The sequence below is a fragment of the Ascaphus truei genome, chromosome 4 (genome assembly GCF_040206685.1).
Source record: "Ascaphus truei isolate aAscTru1 chromosome 4, aAscTru1.hap1, whole genome shotgun sequence".
In the NCBI taxonomy this organism is placed as follows: Eukaryota; Metazoa; Chordata; class Amphibia; order Anura; family Ascaphidae; genus Ascaphus; species Ascaphus truei.
Window position 1 is genome coordinate 353,022,265 of NC_134486.1, and position 17,826 is coordinate 353,040,090.

At 37.1% G+C, this 17,826-nt stretch overlaps 1 protein-coding gene across 11 annotated transcripts in view; it reads right to left on the reverse strand.

Annotated features, from left to right (window-relative positions):
- MYT1L (myelin transcription factor 1 like) overlaps positions 1–17,826 on the reverse strand; it is a 573,498-nt gene that overhangs the window by 27,497 nt on the left and 528,175 nt on the right. For 8 of the 11 annotated variants that reach the window (XM_075598273.1, XM_075598277.1, XM_075598279.1 and 5 more), the window contains 3 exons: positions 8,311–8,373; positions 3,636–3,719; positions 87–308 (listed from right to left, as the gene is read on the reverse strand). In XM_075598273.1, coding sequence (XP_075454388.1) covers positions 87–308; positions 3,636–3,719; positions 8,311–8,373 — 369 coding nt within the window. The remainder of the gene's footprint in view (positions 1–86; positions 309–3,635; positions 3,720–8,310; positions 8,374–17,826) is intronic. The other 3 variants (XM_075598276.1, XM_075598275.1, XM_075598278.1) reach the window with 3 other exon arrangements.

Here is a 17,826-nt window from a genome sequence, read left to right on the forward strand (position 1 = left end):
TGTAATCCATGAAGACCTTTTGATTGTCACGTTTTACCTATGGAAAAAACATCATCCATATATAGTAGTGATTAATAATGACTCACCTGCGATGTGTAAGAAAACTACCACTGATATGTCCAGAGCCATCACATCCTGGAGTGGGACATGACATGCCTTCTGTCTTTCCAGATTTCCAGGAGAACTGTGATCCATTCATGTAACCATCTTTTTGTCTTTTTGCTGCAAGTGGACATCCTGAAGCACTGCGATGAGATGCATACTTTCCCGTTACATGGCCTTGTCCATCACACCCAGGAACAGGACATCTGGTTATCAGAGAGAGGAGACATGGTTTATTGTCTAGTCATCATTTACCTGCCATCTTGTACCTGTAAAAAAAAATCTACTTAACTTTTGTGACTATACATACATTACGGAACGATTTAAAGCCAATAACAAGATGTGGAGAACTGAAAAAAACACATTTCTGCCATTTTGTTTTATAGACTTTGTGATTTTTTTTTTGGATAATAGAATTCTTTTCTTAAAGACAAATCAATTTCGGGAAAATGGATAGCTTCACGTTTTTTGTTATTATTCTTTGCAATCTGCTGCCGAAAATCTGCAATATCTCACTTTGAAAATGAAAGAGTGAAGGAAAGCCAAACAAATGTGGTATGTAGTATTATAATATTTTAATACTGCATTTTACTTGGATGCTCTCCTAAATTGACATACAATGTACTGTTAAATGTTGAGTACGAGTAATACACGTTCACATTTAACACTGCACAAAGCAATCTTACCAATATGTTGCTGGGTGTTTTTTTCCCATTATGATAAAGGGTTTAACAGATTTACTTACAAAATATGAGATACCTGACATGTTATCAATATCAGCACATTATATTGTGGTGTCAATTATTATTTTGTGTATTCCAATTACAATTTCCATACATTTAAACTATTATTGGCATATTTAAAATAAATTAGCTCACCAGACGTACAAAAATATCTGCAGAAGACTACAGAAGGTAATATGTGATAGAACTAATTATATAGTATAAAAAAATTACCACTTACAAAATGTAAAGGCATACAGTACACAATATTTCCTTTTTTTTGCAGAAAAAATGATTGATTATGTTACAGGTTTGAATTTACTAGTACAGGGTACATTGAAATACATATGTAGACAACGAAAATCAAAATATGAATTAAATGGAGGAAGAACAACATAGTCATGCTCTTAAAGATATGCAAAAATATATGGTGAAAACAGGTGATGGACAGTAAAAAAGAAGTGGATGTGGATAAATACTAGAATAAAATACTATTTATCAATAGTAAAATCAGTTTAAAGTGGATTCACATGGTCATCGGGGTCATCATGAAAAGCGTGATATATTTTTCTATTGGTCGAAAGAGTGAACCCTGACCCAGGGGCTTTATCGTTTGCCCAGTTTGCCCGGTCAACAGTCAGTCTGCCCTGGACTTGCTGCTCCAGAACCAGGGGGTCCTTGGACGTCTGGTGATGCCAGATATGCTCTGAGGGACTGCCTGTTTCAGGATATATATAAACATTTTTACATTACACCTGGGATTGTTCCTTTGACTAGCATGAGTTTGGCTCATCTGCACAAACACTAGAAAATTGATTAGTGTGTTTATATTAGTGTTATAATGGCTGGTAATTTCCTTGATTAATGTAATTCGGAGATGTTGAGCTGTTTTATCAAATGTCAAACATTCATTAAAAATGTGACTAGATTGCGTAACAGAGCATCTGAAACATTTGTCACAAGGCGGTTTGGTAAATACACTTCTTTGATTATTTTCTGTCCTTGCCTTTACTGTATGACTTAAAATGTTGGATATTGCTACATCCTGCAGTAATACTTCTTTGAGGGTACTGTACTTAAGCTTTTGTTTAAAGCATCAATTAATGGTGTTTTATGGGTTATTTTTATGGCAGCCATCTCTGTGCATGATCACATCAGTCTGATACTGATACTCCCTGAATTGGGAACTATTGCCCCTTGAACTCTCTCCATCATTGAGGTCCCTGGATGGTCAAATATATCAATTAGTAATGGTGATAAATGGATGTATTCCACATGAAATATACTAGATTTAAAAATATTACTTAAAGTGCAGGTGCAAATATATGCCATACTTCAATCGGAAAATCAAATTCAAGAAAGGAGCACACAGCTACATTTAAGAAGAGTCAGTTTAATGTTAGAGGAATACAAAAGAACAGAGAAATTGGGAGGTTAGCAATAAAGTAGATTAATTTATGAATTATCGTAGGATAGTGTTACATGTAGAACACAGGAAAGTGGAATTAAAAAGAAAAGACATGTTGTTAAAGCAGCAATCACGTCCATTTTAAGTTTTTATTTTATTTACAGCATTTGAACCGAGGTCCTTCGGAGCAGAACCGCCCTATTTCTAGCCCAGAGAACCTCTGGTTCTGAAGATACTTACCAGTTTTGTTGCTGCTAATCCTTCCTGGACATTTAAATATGGTTCTTGCAGTCTACCAATAGAAATCCGCAAAGTCACTCCCATCCCAATGACTTGTGGCTTTCTATTGGCCTGCAGGATATGCAACATATTATTATGGCATTATCTTATTAGTGGAATTACCGACAATATTGGTGCATCTATGACAACCTATTGTTGTTGCAATGATAACCTAAAGACTATTTACAGTGACTGTAGCATAACCCACACTATCACTCACACTATCACCTACTAGACCCTGATTAAGTAATCTATAACCGAGAAAAGCATACGAATATAATGGATTTCGACTGCACTGCTTCTTGGAATGGACGAGGACCATCGGTGTGTGATGCGATGCTGAGACGCACGGATGCAGAAGTAGGATTGGTGCAATGACCAGGAAGCCAGCACGGAAGGACCATATTGGCCTTACGCTCTTCATTCTATCAATGCTTGTTTTGTGCACAGATTATATCTACATGTAATCCGGTAAGTATCTCGGGAACTAGGGGTCCTACAAAATAGGGAATAACAGCGTGATTCATCTCCGAAGGACCTCCCTGGTTTGAATAGTGTAAGATATTAAAAAAAAAAACAACAACAAAAACAGGAATAATTGCTGCTTTAACCACTTCAGTGCCTTAATGATGTACATTGATCATCACAAGACTGGCATGCTGATGACTCATCACTTTACATTACATTATATGTGATCACGTGCATTCAAGCAAGATCAAGATTGCTGCTCTATCTGAGCCACTACCTCCATCAGATTAAAAAAGGAGAGGGACTTCCTCTCCCATTCTTGATCTTACAGGCAGATCAAGCTCACGTGGTGGCTGCATAAGTGATCACAATAGTGGGCCGTTCATGCGTGGAGTTACAATCTCTCTGGCATGGAGGGTCTAGTGAAAGAATGAGGTAACAGCGCAAACACGAAGTGGGTGAGTACCACAGTACAGATGCTATGGAACTAAAAAGCATAATGTCACATTATTGGACCAATCTAAAAAATATATATGAATATTGTATAAATGAGTTAAATATGATCATAATTGGTATGGAAGCTTTTGCATTGCATGTGGAGCAATGGTTATAATAAAATAAGGCTGTAATTCAACATATGATGAATTTTGGTTAACCTAATGGGTTCTTGATCTTCCTTATCTTCTTTGCTTTGTGCTATCTTGATTCCACTTTTCTTTGCCCTTGGACATCCTGAAAGACTAATTAAAAAAGAATAAACATTTATTTGCTTTGTACGAGCATTATTCAGTATGAGTAAGAAAGTCATTATTCACACAGGCTCACAATAAACTTGAGGACGCGTCACCTTGGTTTTAGAGAATTCCCCCACCTCCTACATTAAATCTGAAAAAATAAAGTATTGATGTATCTGGAATCCCTCAATTTTAAGCATCACAATATTCAAATACAACAATGTTGAATAAAAGACGGATTCAGTATCACTATTTCAGTCTTTTTATTTTATTTTAAGTTGTTTACCCAGTTTTATTTTTTGTTATAAGAAAAAGATATGGGGAAGGGGGGTGTAGAGGGGGAGATGTTTCAAAGAAAATTTGGTGAAAGGTTAATCCGCATGATGTAATTTCCATCATTGTATCAATGTATTGCCTTTGTTTCAAGTTGTGCACTGTGTGCGTCAACTAACAAATTGGGAAGAATCAAGGTGAAGAGTTAGGTAGAAGAGCTGTGCGAATGTTTTTAAATTTACTTTGAAAAATTGTACGTGATTTTCTCTTGCATTTTGTGCTCTCTCTAAATTTTCACTAAAGTTTACATTAATCGGAAAATGCGCAAAAAATAGATTTGAATGCAATTTTTTTCCCAAATAACATCAAAAACTAAGTGACTTTCACAATAATTAAATATTATAACAATTTAGCAAAAATTGCAGTATCTAAAGGGTCATGTGACCGAGTGCTATTCATTTGCAATGCAAATTAACATTGAATGCTTAATAAATATGATTGCGCAGTTTGCTGTTTTTGCTAACATTTTCACGAAAAAAATAGTCAGTTTTGCGTGATTTGTGAAATTTCGCAAACAAAAATAGCACCCCTCTATTAAGGAGGAGTTACATGACTAACAGATTGCGTCCAGAAAATCTGCCCATTCTGAGATGGCATAAAACTTTTCTGGCTAAGAATTTGCATCAAGTGTAAGCAACACTGTCATACATTTGACACAAATGCAAAATAAAATAAAGCGAAGTATCAAAAAAACTTCTATTCCCACTTTATGTTAATACACCTTTTTGGAGGAGAAAACTTCTAGTGCCGCTAATGAACAAAATGGACGTTATACAAAACGGAAACATAATGAAATCAGCGAATACCTTCAGGCATACTGTATGTGGAGTTGTCACAATGTATATATACAGTACAATATAGGTAGGTGCAGTAGGGTTGCCATTAGTAGTTTCTCAGCTCCATTTATCAAAATGCAAATAAATATGATAGTCTTGCATTAACTAATCAAGTTGAAATTCTCCTAACTTGGGAGTGTCTCAAATGTACAGTACTGTGACACTGCAAATTGGAAAATAATTGCTACACACTCAATCTACGTACACAGTCACTAAATAAATGCAATTGTCTGACTGTTTTATTTCCATGCAGGTTTTACCCCTACTGTAGCTCCAAAATGAATTTCTTTGCAGGTAAAATTTAGAAAAAAAGATAATGAAGACTTCAGATGAAACCGAATTACTGTAAGTTGATTTCCCTCGCGTTTTTATTAAGAGATGTGGCTATAACTATACATTCAAGAGCAGACACACTTTCATAATCATGCTAAATATAACACATTAACATAGGTCTATTATTATATTGTAACAATAAAATATGTTTCTCTGTGAAAAAGTATTATAATGACAATTACTGTGTATTTAAATAAGAAAGTTTTGGTTTTGCATTGGACTAGCAGTTGTTATTGGTTGAAAAGTACTTGTTATGGTTTCTATAGCAATGTAAATATTGCACAGTGGTTATTAATTGAGTATATTAATAAGCATATGGTAGTAAGATTGTAAGGACCTTAAAGCAGCAGTTCAAGCTGTGGTTCTTTATTTTTGATTTAATTTTGTTTAGCCCTTTAATATGTGCATCAATACAATCCACACCATAATAAGTAATTAGCTAAGTTGCCGATCACTCCGTTCTCCTGTGATCGATTGGTGAATATTCGGCTCAGGGGGTTCACTTAGTGGCTGTGAGTGCAGCAGAAGAGGACCAAAGATGCAAAGTTCTGTTGGGAAGATCAAGTGACCAGGCAGTCACTAGATACAATTGGTGTACTGCTAGAAAGAGGGCATGGCTCAAAAAGGGGTGTGCCAGAGTCTGTCAGAAGAGGAAGGGGATGTGACTTTGTAAATGGTTGCTATAGAAACAAAAAAGACTTGTTACATTATAATGCCTTAAAAATGTCATTCATAGTTTTTTTTTAAATACTACAAGTATTTTCTCATAGTACAGAACGGATTTATTAAAAAAACCAAAAAAAAAACCATATGTAAGATATTGCTTGGTCAGCAGCTTTAATCTGACCTGTGCCAGTTCATTTCTCATATTAAGAAAACTAATCTTTAGCTTCTTGTTTCTTGAATACATCCAAAATAAATTAATTCCAGCTAATTACTGAATGTACTGTAGTATACACACATTTGGGCATTAAGCACATCGAACCACATACTGTAAGACAATTGATTTTAAGAATTTATTTAAGAAAAAAATGGACTGTTACAAAATAACTGCAGCATAATAAAAGTCCCTTTGGTACATTCTGTTGAGTAAATTCACACTCTAAAGTTAAAGGATGGATGGCATTTTTATGACTATTTAAAAAACAAATATATACTATTGTTTTTATTGCACAAGGACCTATTGAAGGTTTTATTTTGACTAACTTCTCTACTTTAATTAATTTGAAATGTAACCATTCTGACAAAATGATGCAGATGTACCTGTAGCCAACATTACTCATTCTATTGGTGCTATAGCGCTGGTAAAATAGTGCTTTAGTCCTGCCCCTTTCTCCCATGTGGCTGATTCAAGAGTGGCTGCTTCATACTCGCTGTGTACGTCCTTCTGCAATGCATCAGCAGGAGTAATAATGTTGGCCACATCTCTCTCATCTAAACAGTCCTCAAATATATATTTTGGTACAGGTTGCCTTAACTTTTTATTTTTATTCAGTTCATATACTTTCAGAAAAATATTAATTCTAAAGTATGTTTAGACAGTCCTCAAAGATAGTGATTTTCTCAAAAAAAATCATTCTAAATTTGTTATCCTAGATTGGAAAAAACTTGCAAAATTAATTGCAGCTGATAACAAATACAAGCAGTGAACATACAATTAAAAATGGTGGGAATTTTACCAATTAGGAAACATGATCAGGATTGGAATCATGTGATCGCTAGTTTACAGATCACATGATCTGGAAGCCTGAACGGGCACACTAAGGGACAGATAGTTAAATACCAAGCACACACACCTAGAGATGGCCCCTTTTTTGTTGTATGCAGTATTTTGTGTCAACATTATTTTTTAATCCTATGGAAACTATGATATTCTGAAGAGTGAAGCCAATTACAAGTGAGCGTGTACATATTTACATATATGTGTTTCTGTGTGTTGGCAGGCATGTGGTTGGGGGCACAATTTGACAGCGAACTGTGCCACATTTCAACTATGTAGATAGCTGATTAACAATCAGGTTGGTAAAAATAACTCTTTAAGGCCATTTTGCATTACAAATAGATGCTTAGCTCTTAAGGGCAGAGATTCACACTCTATGTGCATGCGTGTTTTATGTACATATTGTATTTTCATTCCCCATGTTCTAATATCTGTTTTGTAAATAGCCACACACATTGGTGGCATCATATAAATAAAATATACATTCATACAGTATATACACCCACTTTGTGCACTTGAGTGTTTAAATGCTCCACAAACAATTTCAGTAAACAATGCAGCTACCTTTTGAAGCTACAATGTAGCAAAGGCTGCTCCAAAAAGTTGCCAGGAGCAGATTTGAGATCTGCGACGTGTAAAGCACCATTTGCATGTCATTATCTGTTACGGCTGTTATAGCTACCGCTATGCTCCTTTACAATAGAAAACATGACTTTAACATTACGCTATTGTCCTCTGAAGATAAATGGTTAACGTGTAGGTTAAAGTAACGTTAAGTCACTTAACAGAGCTTTGTGGACTACTGTTGTCACAATATATTTCTCCTGATAATACGGTATGTTGGGAAACACATGAGAGATCATGCAATAAACTGTGATAATGCTGATCAGAGCATTGGGGCATGTACACTCCCATTTGCTTTTATAGGAGTTTCCATGTGATAGTGTCCCGATCGGCAATATACAGATGTAGTAAGACTTACTGTCTCCAGCGCCGTGGTCAAAGAAGCAAAAGCTGGTGGTGCCGGAGACAGTGTCTGCCGCGATCTCACTGCGGGGGATCCAGGCTTCCGAATGGTCCCCCACAGCGTTAATTCTCCAGTGCCGTGACCACCATGTGTGACGCGTGACCTCAGCATCGGAGACAGTAAAGTTAGCTACATCTCTAGCAGTTTAATTAATAACCCGCATATTGTTCCTTCAACTTTTATTTAATTTTTTTTTCTGCAGAACAGGAGGGCAATAGATGTGTAAAGCAATTGTAACTATTATTTTACAGTGCACTATGTTCCCTTTTAAAAGGGAAATCGTGAACTGCTGCTTTATACTCACTGCCAACATATATAAAAAAAAATTAGACAGATCTGACTGCATACCTTCTATGGGAAGCATAATTTCCAGTGATATGCCCAGAGCCATCACAACCAGGGGTCGGACACCTAAAATCAGAAATGCACACTGGATGATTTACTGGGAAAACACAATAAATAAAATAACAGCACATTTGTAATATAATATTTAATTGTGGTGTTAATTACTTCCACAATATTACATGGAAGAAAGTCGTGATGGACTTCCACATTTTTACCAAGTAGCTGGCAAAATAAAATAAAAATAAAGATTCCTTAGAAAGATACAGTCATCCTGTGAAAAATGAACACGTGAAAAAATGAATCCTGTGAAAACAAATATGCTTTCTTATTATTCAGGTCTGCTCAATCCATGCTAACCAGCTGCATTTACCTGCTTCACTAATGGTTGCATCAAAATTACTGAAAAACAATGAACAAAAGAAAGAAACGTGACTGAACTGCAGATTTAAGGACTGCCACCCAGTCTTAACACCAAAAAAGACAGTAAAAACCATCTGAAGAATTTGTTCTGAAAATGATAAAAGTTGAAAGTCTTTATAAACACTTACAGTACGCGTGTGATTCACCTACATTTAAAATATTACACATGCCTCTGTCATTAGTTCACCTTCTTCATAGATGTGACTGCCCATGTAAAGGATATTTAAACTGCTCACATTACTAGCCATGCCACCCGTGTTTTGAAAGTTTACATTTGACACTTTACTTGCCTTTGGTTAGCAGACTGGGTACTTTGGAAATGTGCAGTAAATAATATAATTTTATGAAGAAGCAAAGTAGCATTTTTTTCTTTATACTGGTCCATTGTGGATGGTTGGAGATGCTGTGACAAACGATACATCTGAGGAAATGTGATATCTCACTACGACCTCAATACTATTGTATCTTATTGAGTTAGCATTTAGAAGGCTAAATCCACAAAGCTTTGTTAAATCAGGGCTCATAACAGACGTTCTTTTGTGTAAGGTTAATTATTTGCAATTATATGCAAAAATGACAGACGTTGTATATCTCGTTAGCCTACGATTAATGTCACGTTATGTGAACTTAATGTCAAGTTATTTTAGAATAATGTTGCAATGGCTTCCAATAAAGTGTCGTTAAGTATGTCTTAGTCCTCCTATCCTACCCTGAAAAAGGGCTGGCGGGAGGGAGGTGAAGGGGGCAGGGGAGAGACAGAGAGAGAGAGAGTTTGGGTATAAAATGCAATTTACAAAGACGTTTAAAGGAAGCTCAGTGGGAGATGCTACATGAACCCACACATTTTGCTTTCACCATGTTCATGCCAAAGGTTTAAAATACCCAAAGAGACACAGAGGTTTGAGCTCCATAGTTATGTCATCTCTCTATTATATCACATGGCGCCTCCGTATTTCTGTCAACCCTAAACAGCACTAAACTCTGCTTAATCAGGGCAAATAATGTGATGTTACCTAAAATAGGGAAGAGGAGTGAAGAGAACAGAGGAGCAGAGGGAGAGAGGGGTCTGGAAGTAAACTCAGGGTTAGGTATGACTTAAAATCAGCGGTGCAACAAATGGGGGTCGCAAGATTTTTCTAGGGGGACGTGGGCGGTTGCAGATGCCCCACGCTCTTCCCCAAGGCATTTAATTTAATGCCGGGGGATCGCAACACTCCACTTACCTTGACTCAGCCAGCTGTGTGACGGGTCGCCATGGCAACACGGCATCAAATGACGCCGCCGGGACCATGTGACGTCATGTCACATGGTCCGTCGGCTTGGCAACGCAGCATCAAATGATGCTGTGGGGTCATGGCGTGACGTCACATGACCCCCACATGCAAGGTGGGGGGGGCACGAGCACTTGGGGGATCAGGCAGAGGGGGTGCAGCGCGAATAGTTTGGGCACCCCTGACTTAAATAATGTAGTGTTATTTCCCTACGTTAACCCTAATAGAGCTTTAGTGACTATGGGATGAAAATAAATTCAGCTGTAATGAGCTCATTTAAATGTCATTTGGAATAAGTGATATAAAAAAATTGCACCAAGCTTTTCACAGGATTTTTCACTAAAATCTTGGTAACGTCAGGTTATGTCCTTTAATGAATACTATTAACGTTCATTAACTTAGGTTAACATCACTAGAGATGCGCAAACTTTTTGAGCGCTTGGTAAAACTTGGCGAATACCACATATTTCAATTTAGCAAAGACATTGCTTCAAAACAGAAGTTTATGGCAACTACAATTCACGCTGAGAAGACATTGCACTTTCAATTACCTTCAGTTTTTAAATTCAATCGAACTTGTAAAAAAAAAAAAAAAAACATAATTTTTTTTAGTCGCGGTAGTGCTTTAATTAATTCAATTATTACTTTATAAGGCAAACTAGCACATTCTAAATTTTTTCACCAGAAGTTCAGAAAGATTTTTCACCTATTTTGTTTTTAACTCTTAAAAAGTGTACAAGAAACTGCCGCAAAGTGAATCTCGGCACGTTCACCAATCTCTGAGCATCACGTTAAATAAGTTAATGGAGCATAGTGAATCCAGCCCTGAAAGAACGGAAGGAGAGCCAAAAAAACCACAATGTTTTATGAACATTCTCAGGACTAGTGTGTGCCAGCTCTTATCAATACGCTCCCCAAACACCTAAAGTGCACTGAAGGGATTAAGAGAGAGAAATTCAGTACATTAAAAACCATTGCAAAATCTTCAGATTACCGTGTAGGCCTGAATATAGTGCTAAGGCTTTTTTTCCTAAAAATGTCCTTAGAAAAACTGTACTCGTATTATATACGCAGCCCAACACCTTTTATTTGTCATGTAGAACACCTTCAAAACTTTAGGGTCGTATTATGTCGAGGCCGAACTATATTCGGGCCCATACGGTACGTTATAAAGTGAAGATAAAATAGGTTTATGAGAACCAGTTACTTGTGTATGAAAATATTCACACTATATTTCTGACGCGGAAGAAATGGTATCAAATAACGATTAAAGCATGTTTTATTTGGTATATTTGAACCACTGAATAAAATAAATAAATAAAACACCGATAAAGCCAGACTGAAAGTTTCCGGCAGTGGTGCAAGCTGATGTAACGCGACCACCAGAGGATTAATGCTGAGGGGGGGGTATCCGGAATCAAGGACCACCCGCAGTGCTGTCGCAGCGAGCACTGCCTCCGGAGTCACGGCTGTTGTCTTATTCAGCCCTGGCTCCGGAGACAAAAAGTCTGGCTACATCTATACTTATTTGGGGGTTGACATGATCGGCACAGAATACATGTTTGCTTTGAATCAGTTTTGTAAACTTTAAAAAAAAAAAAAAAAAAACCTTACAAGGCTGCTAACCTTTTTTCTTCAGTTCCAACTGAAGCAGAAACAAATCTAATCAAGCCAGGTAGAAACACAGTCATCAAATAATGTGATGAAACAGATCTTTGGGGGTGAATCAGTAAGGTCTGTTACGGGATAACACACCTGATCCGTCTTAAACTGTTATTGACTGGATCGGATCAGGAGAGTTTGTTCAAATATCTGGTAACATTGGCTTCAAAGATGTTCATGTTTAGTAGTACAGTAGTTATAATAGGTATTATTATTATTGTTCCAATTATTACCTTGTTATTAAGAATGTGTGAAGATATTGTAATATTACATATAGGTAAAAAATATCTTTATGGAACAGAAAAATCACATCAGAAATTCTGTTTATCTTCCATCATCTCATTTGACTGTAGGGATTAAAAAACAAGGAAATCAGGCAATGGTTATTAAACACTGTTGGTAATTTTCCCCAGCTTATGTGTTCCATATACTGTATAACACTCATGTTTTTATGTTAAGCAGGTCATCAAAGGACATTTCTGAAGCCTTTACTGTGTCGAAATATTGGAGTGATTTGGGGCTGTAAACATGATGGCCCATATTTACTAAGCAGTGCTATACTAATAGACTGGAAGTATCTTATAGCCCACTAACTTTCACGGGCCATAGGGTGTCTTCTGGCTGTGCTCCACTTAGTAAATATGTTATCTCCTTCCTGGGTGATGAGATGGGAGCACATATATAGGGGGTTCTGTATCAAAGTCTCCCAGTTCTAAGACTGGAGGGGAAAAAAACCAGCACAACATATATCACAGCAAAAAACACAACCGTTTCCCATGGGAATTGTTTATTTGATGCGTGTTGTGCAGTTATTTTGCTTCAGTTTTGCAGCTGAGAGACTTTAATACAAAGCCCCATTTAGGTTTTCATATGATGTTATCCTGCATTGGTCATTTGATCTAGCGACTCGTAATGCTACTGCATTCTATTATGAATATTTCCTATTCATGCCACAAGTAGAAATACCTACAAAAATAGCAAGGATAAAAATGTGAATCTTTTCCCTTGTGATGCTTCTCAGACTACATTTGAGATGGATTTTAGCTATGTCCTAATGTTCGTAGGATTACAAAATAATTGCTTGCAGAGTACTAGTCCAATTCTGATTAATTTAGGTATTCTGATCTGTTAGTTCTGATTCAAGATAATGGTGTCTAAATTTGGGCATAAATCAGAGCACAAGTATTTGTATAATTATAGTTGGGAGAAAACGTACGTATGTAAAAGTTAACAGAATAGAGAAAAGAATGAGAAAGTTAAAAAGAATGGAGAAACCGGCTTCAAATGTCTAAATCTGGACTCCTCTCTTCAGGCAGAAAGACCAAGAAGTCATCAGAAAATTTTCAATCAGCTAAATTATATAGCCACAACTGAAATAAATAACTGAACACATTTCACTTGTATGAACCTTAACCAGTGCAGGATATACTGCAATGCACTGAATAATTCAAGCTTCATCTCATAAACCTTTAAGTCATCTCATTGATTAAAAATCCTAAAACATGTTGCTATAAATTGTAGTGTCCCAGTGCTGAATGGATTTATTGGGAACGAGGAACTGAGAAACAATACAATGTACATTTAATTTCAGAGTGTCCTCTGATGCCACGCAGAGAAATACTGGTATGTAATAGACTATCCTGCGCCAACAGGTGAGAAATACAGAGATAGCCACAATATTGTTAACCCCTTCGCTTCCAGAAGTGCCTACAATGAAGTCACACTAATCAATATATTTAAGATTCTAAATGAGATGACATGCGTTGGAGGCAATCCAAATCCCCCCCCCCCTTTATTTAATACAGGATTGAACATGTGGGTCTCCGGAGCTGAACCCCCTTAATTTCAGCTCAAAGGACCCCCTTAGATATTTACGTCCATAGTGGATGCCAGTAGCCACTCCAGGGTCACATTATGGCTGATTTTCCATGCTCCCTGAGCCTGCAGGCCATAGGAAGCTGTGACGTCACCTGGTGCGGCTTACTATTGGCCCATGTGACCGAGGGCTTTAAACTGCAGAGCGATACCGGCACCCCCGTTGGAGGAAAGTATCTGGAAGCAGGTTGCCTTTAAGGGGGTTCATCTCCGAAGACCCCCTGCTTACAATCCTGTACTACAAAATAAAAAAACGGCCTAGATTGCTCATTTAAAAAATCAATTTTTTAGGGAGATTATAGAAAATAATGACAAATAGCTTGAAAAAGTATTACAAATAAACCATAGAATTGCTTTATTATCTACAGTATTTTAAATAATTAATGTTGAATAGAAATCAGCTCAAAGTAATTATTTACATATATTCAATTCTTGTAACTACTTAAGGTGCATACAGGACACCTACAAGCTCATATTAAACCCCCAAATGAAACACAACATATATATATATATATATATATATATATATATATAAAAGCATATAAGTGTCACAGAGGAGTGCTACGGAGCATGGCAATATATATTTAAAACCAGAGACAGAACATGAAACACAGACAGAGCTCAGTGCATATCCAGTGAAACTTATACACGGTACACATGTAAATGGTTAAAAGCTCACTCCATTGCATCTCCCACTCTCAGGGGAACTTGCTTGCTTGCAGTTTGATTGTGACAAATCTAATACAGAGTGCTTTTCCTGGTAATGTACAGTTAATAAGAGCTTCAATCAGACTTAGAACTATGCAACTAATTTTGACAGATTTATTATAAATCATTCTTCCTGGTAATGCACAGGTTATTAAGAATTTATATTAGTGTTAGGTACCCTTGAGATGTGGTCTGCCGTGCAGTGGCTCAAGGGCCTATAACACTTTGGCCAAAATGTTAAACTAAAAGACCATTTTATTTAATAGATATCTATACATATATATTTAGGCACTGTACCGTGTATAAGTTTCACTGGATGTGCACTGAGCTCTGTCTGTGTTTCATGTTCTGTCTCTGGTTTTAACTACTTAAGGTGGCAAGAAAAAGTTTATGAACAGCAATGATAATTTCGGAAATTCCATAGTTTTTCCATAAAAGCCTTTTTGAATCAAAACCAGTCTTTTCTAAAATATACAATAGGGTTAATATTAAACTATTCTATGTCTTTTGAAACTAAATAATGTATGAATTAGACAAAAAAAATAGTAATTAAGAGTCAGGGTATGTGAAAAAGTAAGTCAAACCCTGGTTTTAGCAGCTGAATTAAAAGGGATAATTAGAATCGGGTGTTTAAATAATTAGGTAGATCTTCTTCAGGGGTGAGTTTGGGAGACCCCACCCTACAGTATTTAAAGATCAGAATCTTTGTGAGTTTGGTCTTCATCATACAGGTGTGTGAAAACATGTCATGCCACAATCAAAATAAATCTCTGAGGACCTCAGAAAAGAAGTTATTGATGCTCATCAGTCTAGAAAGGGTTACACAACCATTTCTAAGGATTTGGGGCTCCAACAGTCCACTGTCAGAGAAATGGAGAAAGTTCAAGACCACCATCACTCTAACCAGGAGCAGTCATCCTACCAAAATCTCTCCAAGAACAAACTGGCAAATCACCCAGGAAGTCACAAAGAACCACAAAGTAACAACCAAGGATCTACAGGCAACTCTCGCCTGGGATAATGTGAGTGTTGATGACTCAACTATCAGAAAAAAACTGAACAAGAATGGTGTTCATGGAAGGATAGCCAGGAGGAAAACACTGCTCTCTAAAAAGAACATTGCTGCCCATCTGAAGTTCACCAAAGAGCACACAGATGATCCACAAGACTTCTGGAACAATGTTCTCTGGACAGACAAGTCAAAGGTAGAAGTTGTTGGCCTTAATGAGAAGCTTTATGTTTGGCGAAAACCAAAACAGCGTTCAAACAGATGAACCTCATCCCAAACATCAAACATTTTGGTGGGAGTGTGATGGTTTGGGGCTGCTTTGCTGCCTCAGGACCTGGATGGCTTGCCATCAGTGACCACAACCATGAATTCTGCATTGTATCAGAAAATTCTAGAGGATAATGTCAGACCATCTGTCTGTGAGCTGGAGCTGAAACGAAAGTGGGTAATGCAGCAAGACAATAATCCTAAACATACAAGCAGATTTACAAAAGAATGACTGCAGAACAAGAAATTCCAGGTTTTAGAATTGCCTAGTTAAAGTCCGGACCTAAACCCCATCGAAATGTTGTGGCAGGACCTGAAGTGAGCTGTACATGCAAGGAAGCCCTAACATCTCAGAGTTAAAGCAGCTCTGTAAGGAGGAATGGGAGAAAACTCCTCACAATCGATGTGAGAAACTGTCCAGCAGTTACAGGAAACGCCAGAGCCCTTCTATTACAGGAAACGCTTAGTTGAAGTAATTTCTGCTCAAGTACTGAATCTAAAGGTTTACATAGTTTTTCACACATGGAAATTGAATGTGGAATCATTTCTGGATAAACAAATGTTGAAAAAGTGTCAGGTTATCTTTATCTATTATTACGACTTAGATTAAGATCTAATAACATTTTAGGTTTTATATATGTGAAATGAGAAAATCCTAAGTGGGTCACAAACTTTTTCTAAATAGACTTTCTACATGCTTAATTTATACTTCAGTAATTATTTCTTTACTTTTTCATCATGTTGCATTATGCAAATGCCTATAATTTCTAATAGCATTAAAGATGGTTGCAATATCCTTTCCTATATTATTTATAAAGGAAGCTTGCATGATTACATTTTTAGGTAATTATATGTAAGGAGAATTGTATAGAAAAAGTACTTCATTTTTCTGTGTTCCTTAAATATTTGGAGTGATTAATGCCTCTAAAAGAATAGAGAACCTACTATAGAGCCGAACATCATTAGACAGGTTTATTGCTGTGGATAAAGTAGCCTTATTCTTAAAATGTGAACAGAGTTTGGTAGTGACTGGTATTTGCAAAAGAATATTACTTTGTTGTTTTTTCAATGATGGTCCACAAGGTGGCAGAATTGGGTCATGAATATGACATTTAGCACTTCGAAGACTAGAAGCACAAAAGAATCTGTCAGTTTATCAGTGATCATCTGTCTAAACCAATATGCTACTGTACATAAATATGCATAAAGCCATTGTTGAATGTCACGTTTGGGAGAACATTTATCATTAAACAGTAGTTACCATATGTTACAGATAGAGATGTGCAAAACATTTTGCACAAGTTCCAGTACACTACGTACAGTAATTTGCTGTTTATCCACTGAAAAAAAAGTGCAAAAAAAGGGAAAGATAACAAAAAAATTTGGCATGTCACATTAGTCATGGGATCTTAGTTTTTTTCATTCAATTGCCAGAAAATTAGAACATTTCGCTAAATTTCCCCCGAAAATTGTGCAAGAAATTACGAATTTAAGAACCCAAACTTCTCATGTTTCTAATAGCAGACAAAAGGAAAATTTTCCCAGACCCTTTAGTTCTCAACATTTCTTAAATTATCTGAGGTGATAATTAATTTAACTAAATGAAGACACTTGCATGGGAAGGAATTTTGTGACTTCTAGTATAGAGTTGAATCTTTTTATAAGAACACTTGTGTTTTGCATCAAGTATGAGAACATGAATCACCCTTCTGAAACTAGTGACAAATATAGCTGCTCCGTGACCATGGTGTGTTATTTATATATATATATATATATATATATATATATATATATATATATATATATATATATATATATATACAGTGTTCGACAATTATATACATTTACACGCCCGGGGCGTGTGGATTTAACCCCCGGGCGAGTAAATATTGGCCCAAGCAGCACACGTGTGTTTTTTAAATTTCCCCCGCTCGCGCTGCTGTTTTTCCTGCGGTCACGCTGCTATTTTTCCTGCGCTCGCGCTGCTGTTTTTCCCGCACTCGTGCTGGAGAAAAAAAATCGGGCCATCCGCCCCCCCCTCCCATCGGCCATCCACCAAACCCCCCCCTCACCCCAATCTCTCCCGGCCTCCGTGACCCCCCCCTCACCCCAATCTCTCCCGGCCTCCGCGACCCCCCCTCACCCCAATATCTCCCGGCCTCCGTGACCCCCCCCTCAACCGGCGTCGGTATGCCGCCTCTGCGGACAGTCTGCTGATCTGTCACACAAGCACTTCTCCTGCTCTGATGGCCAGCTCAGCTGTTAGCAGGGGAAATCCCCTAACCGGAGCCTCTCCCTGCTCTAAGC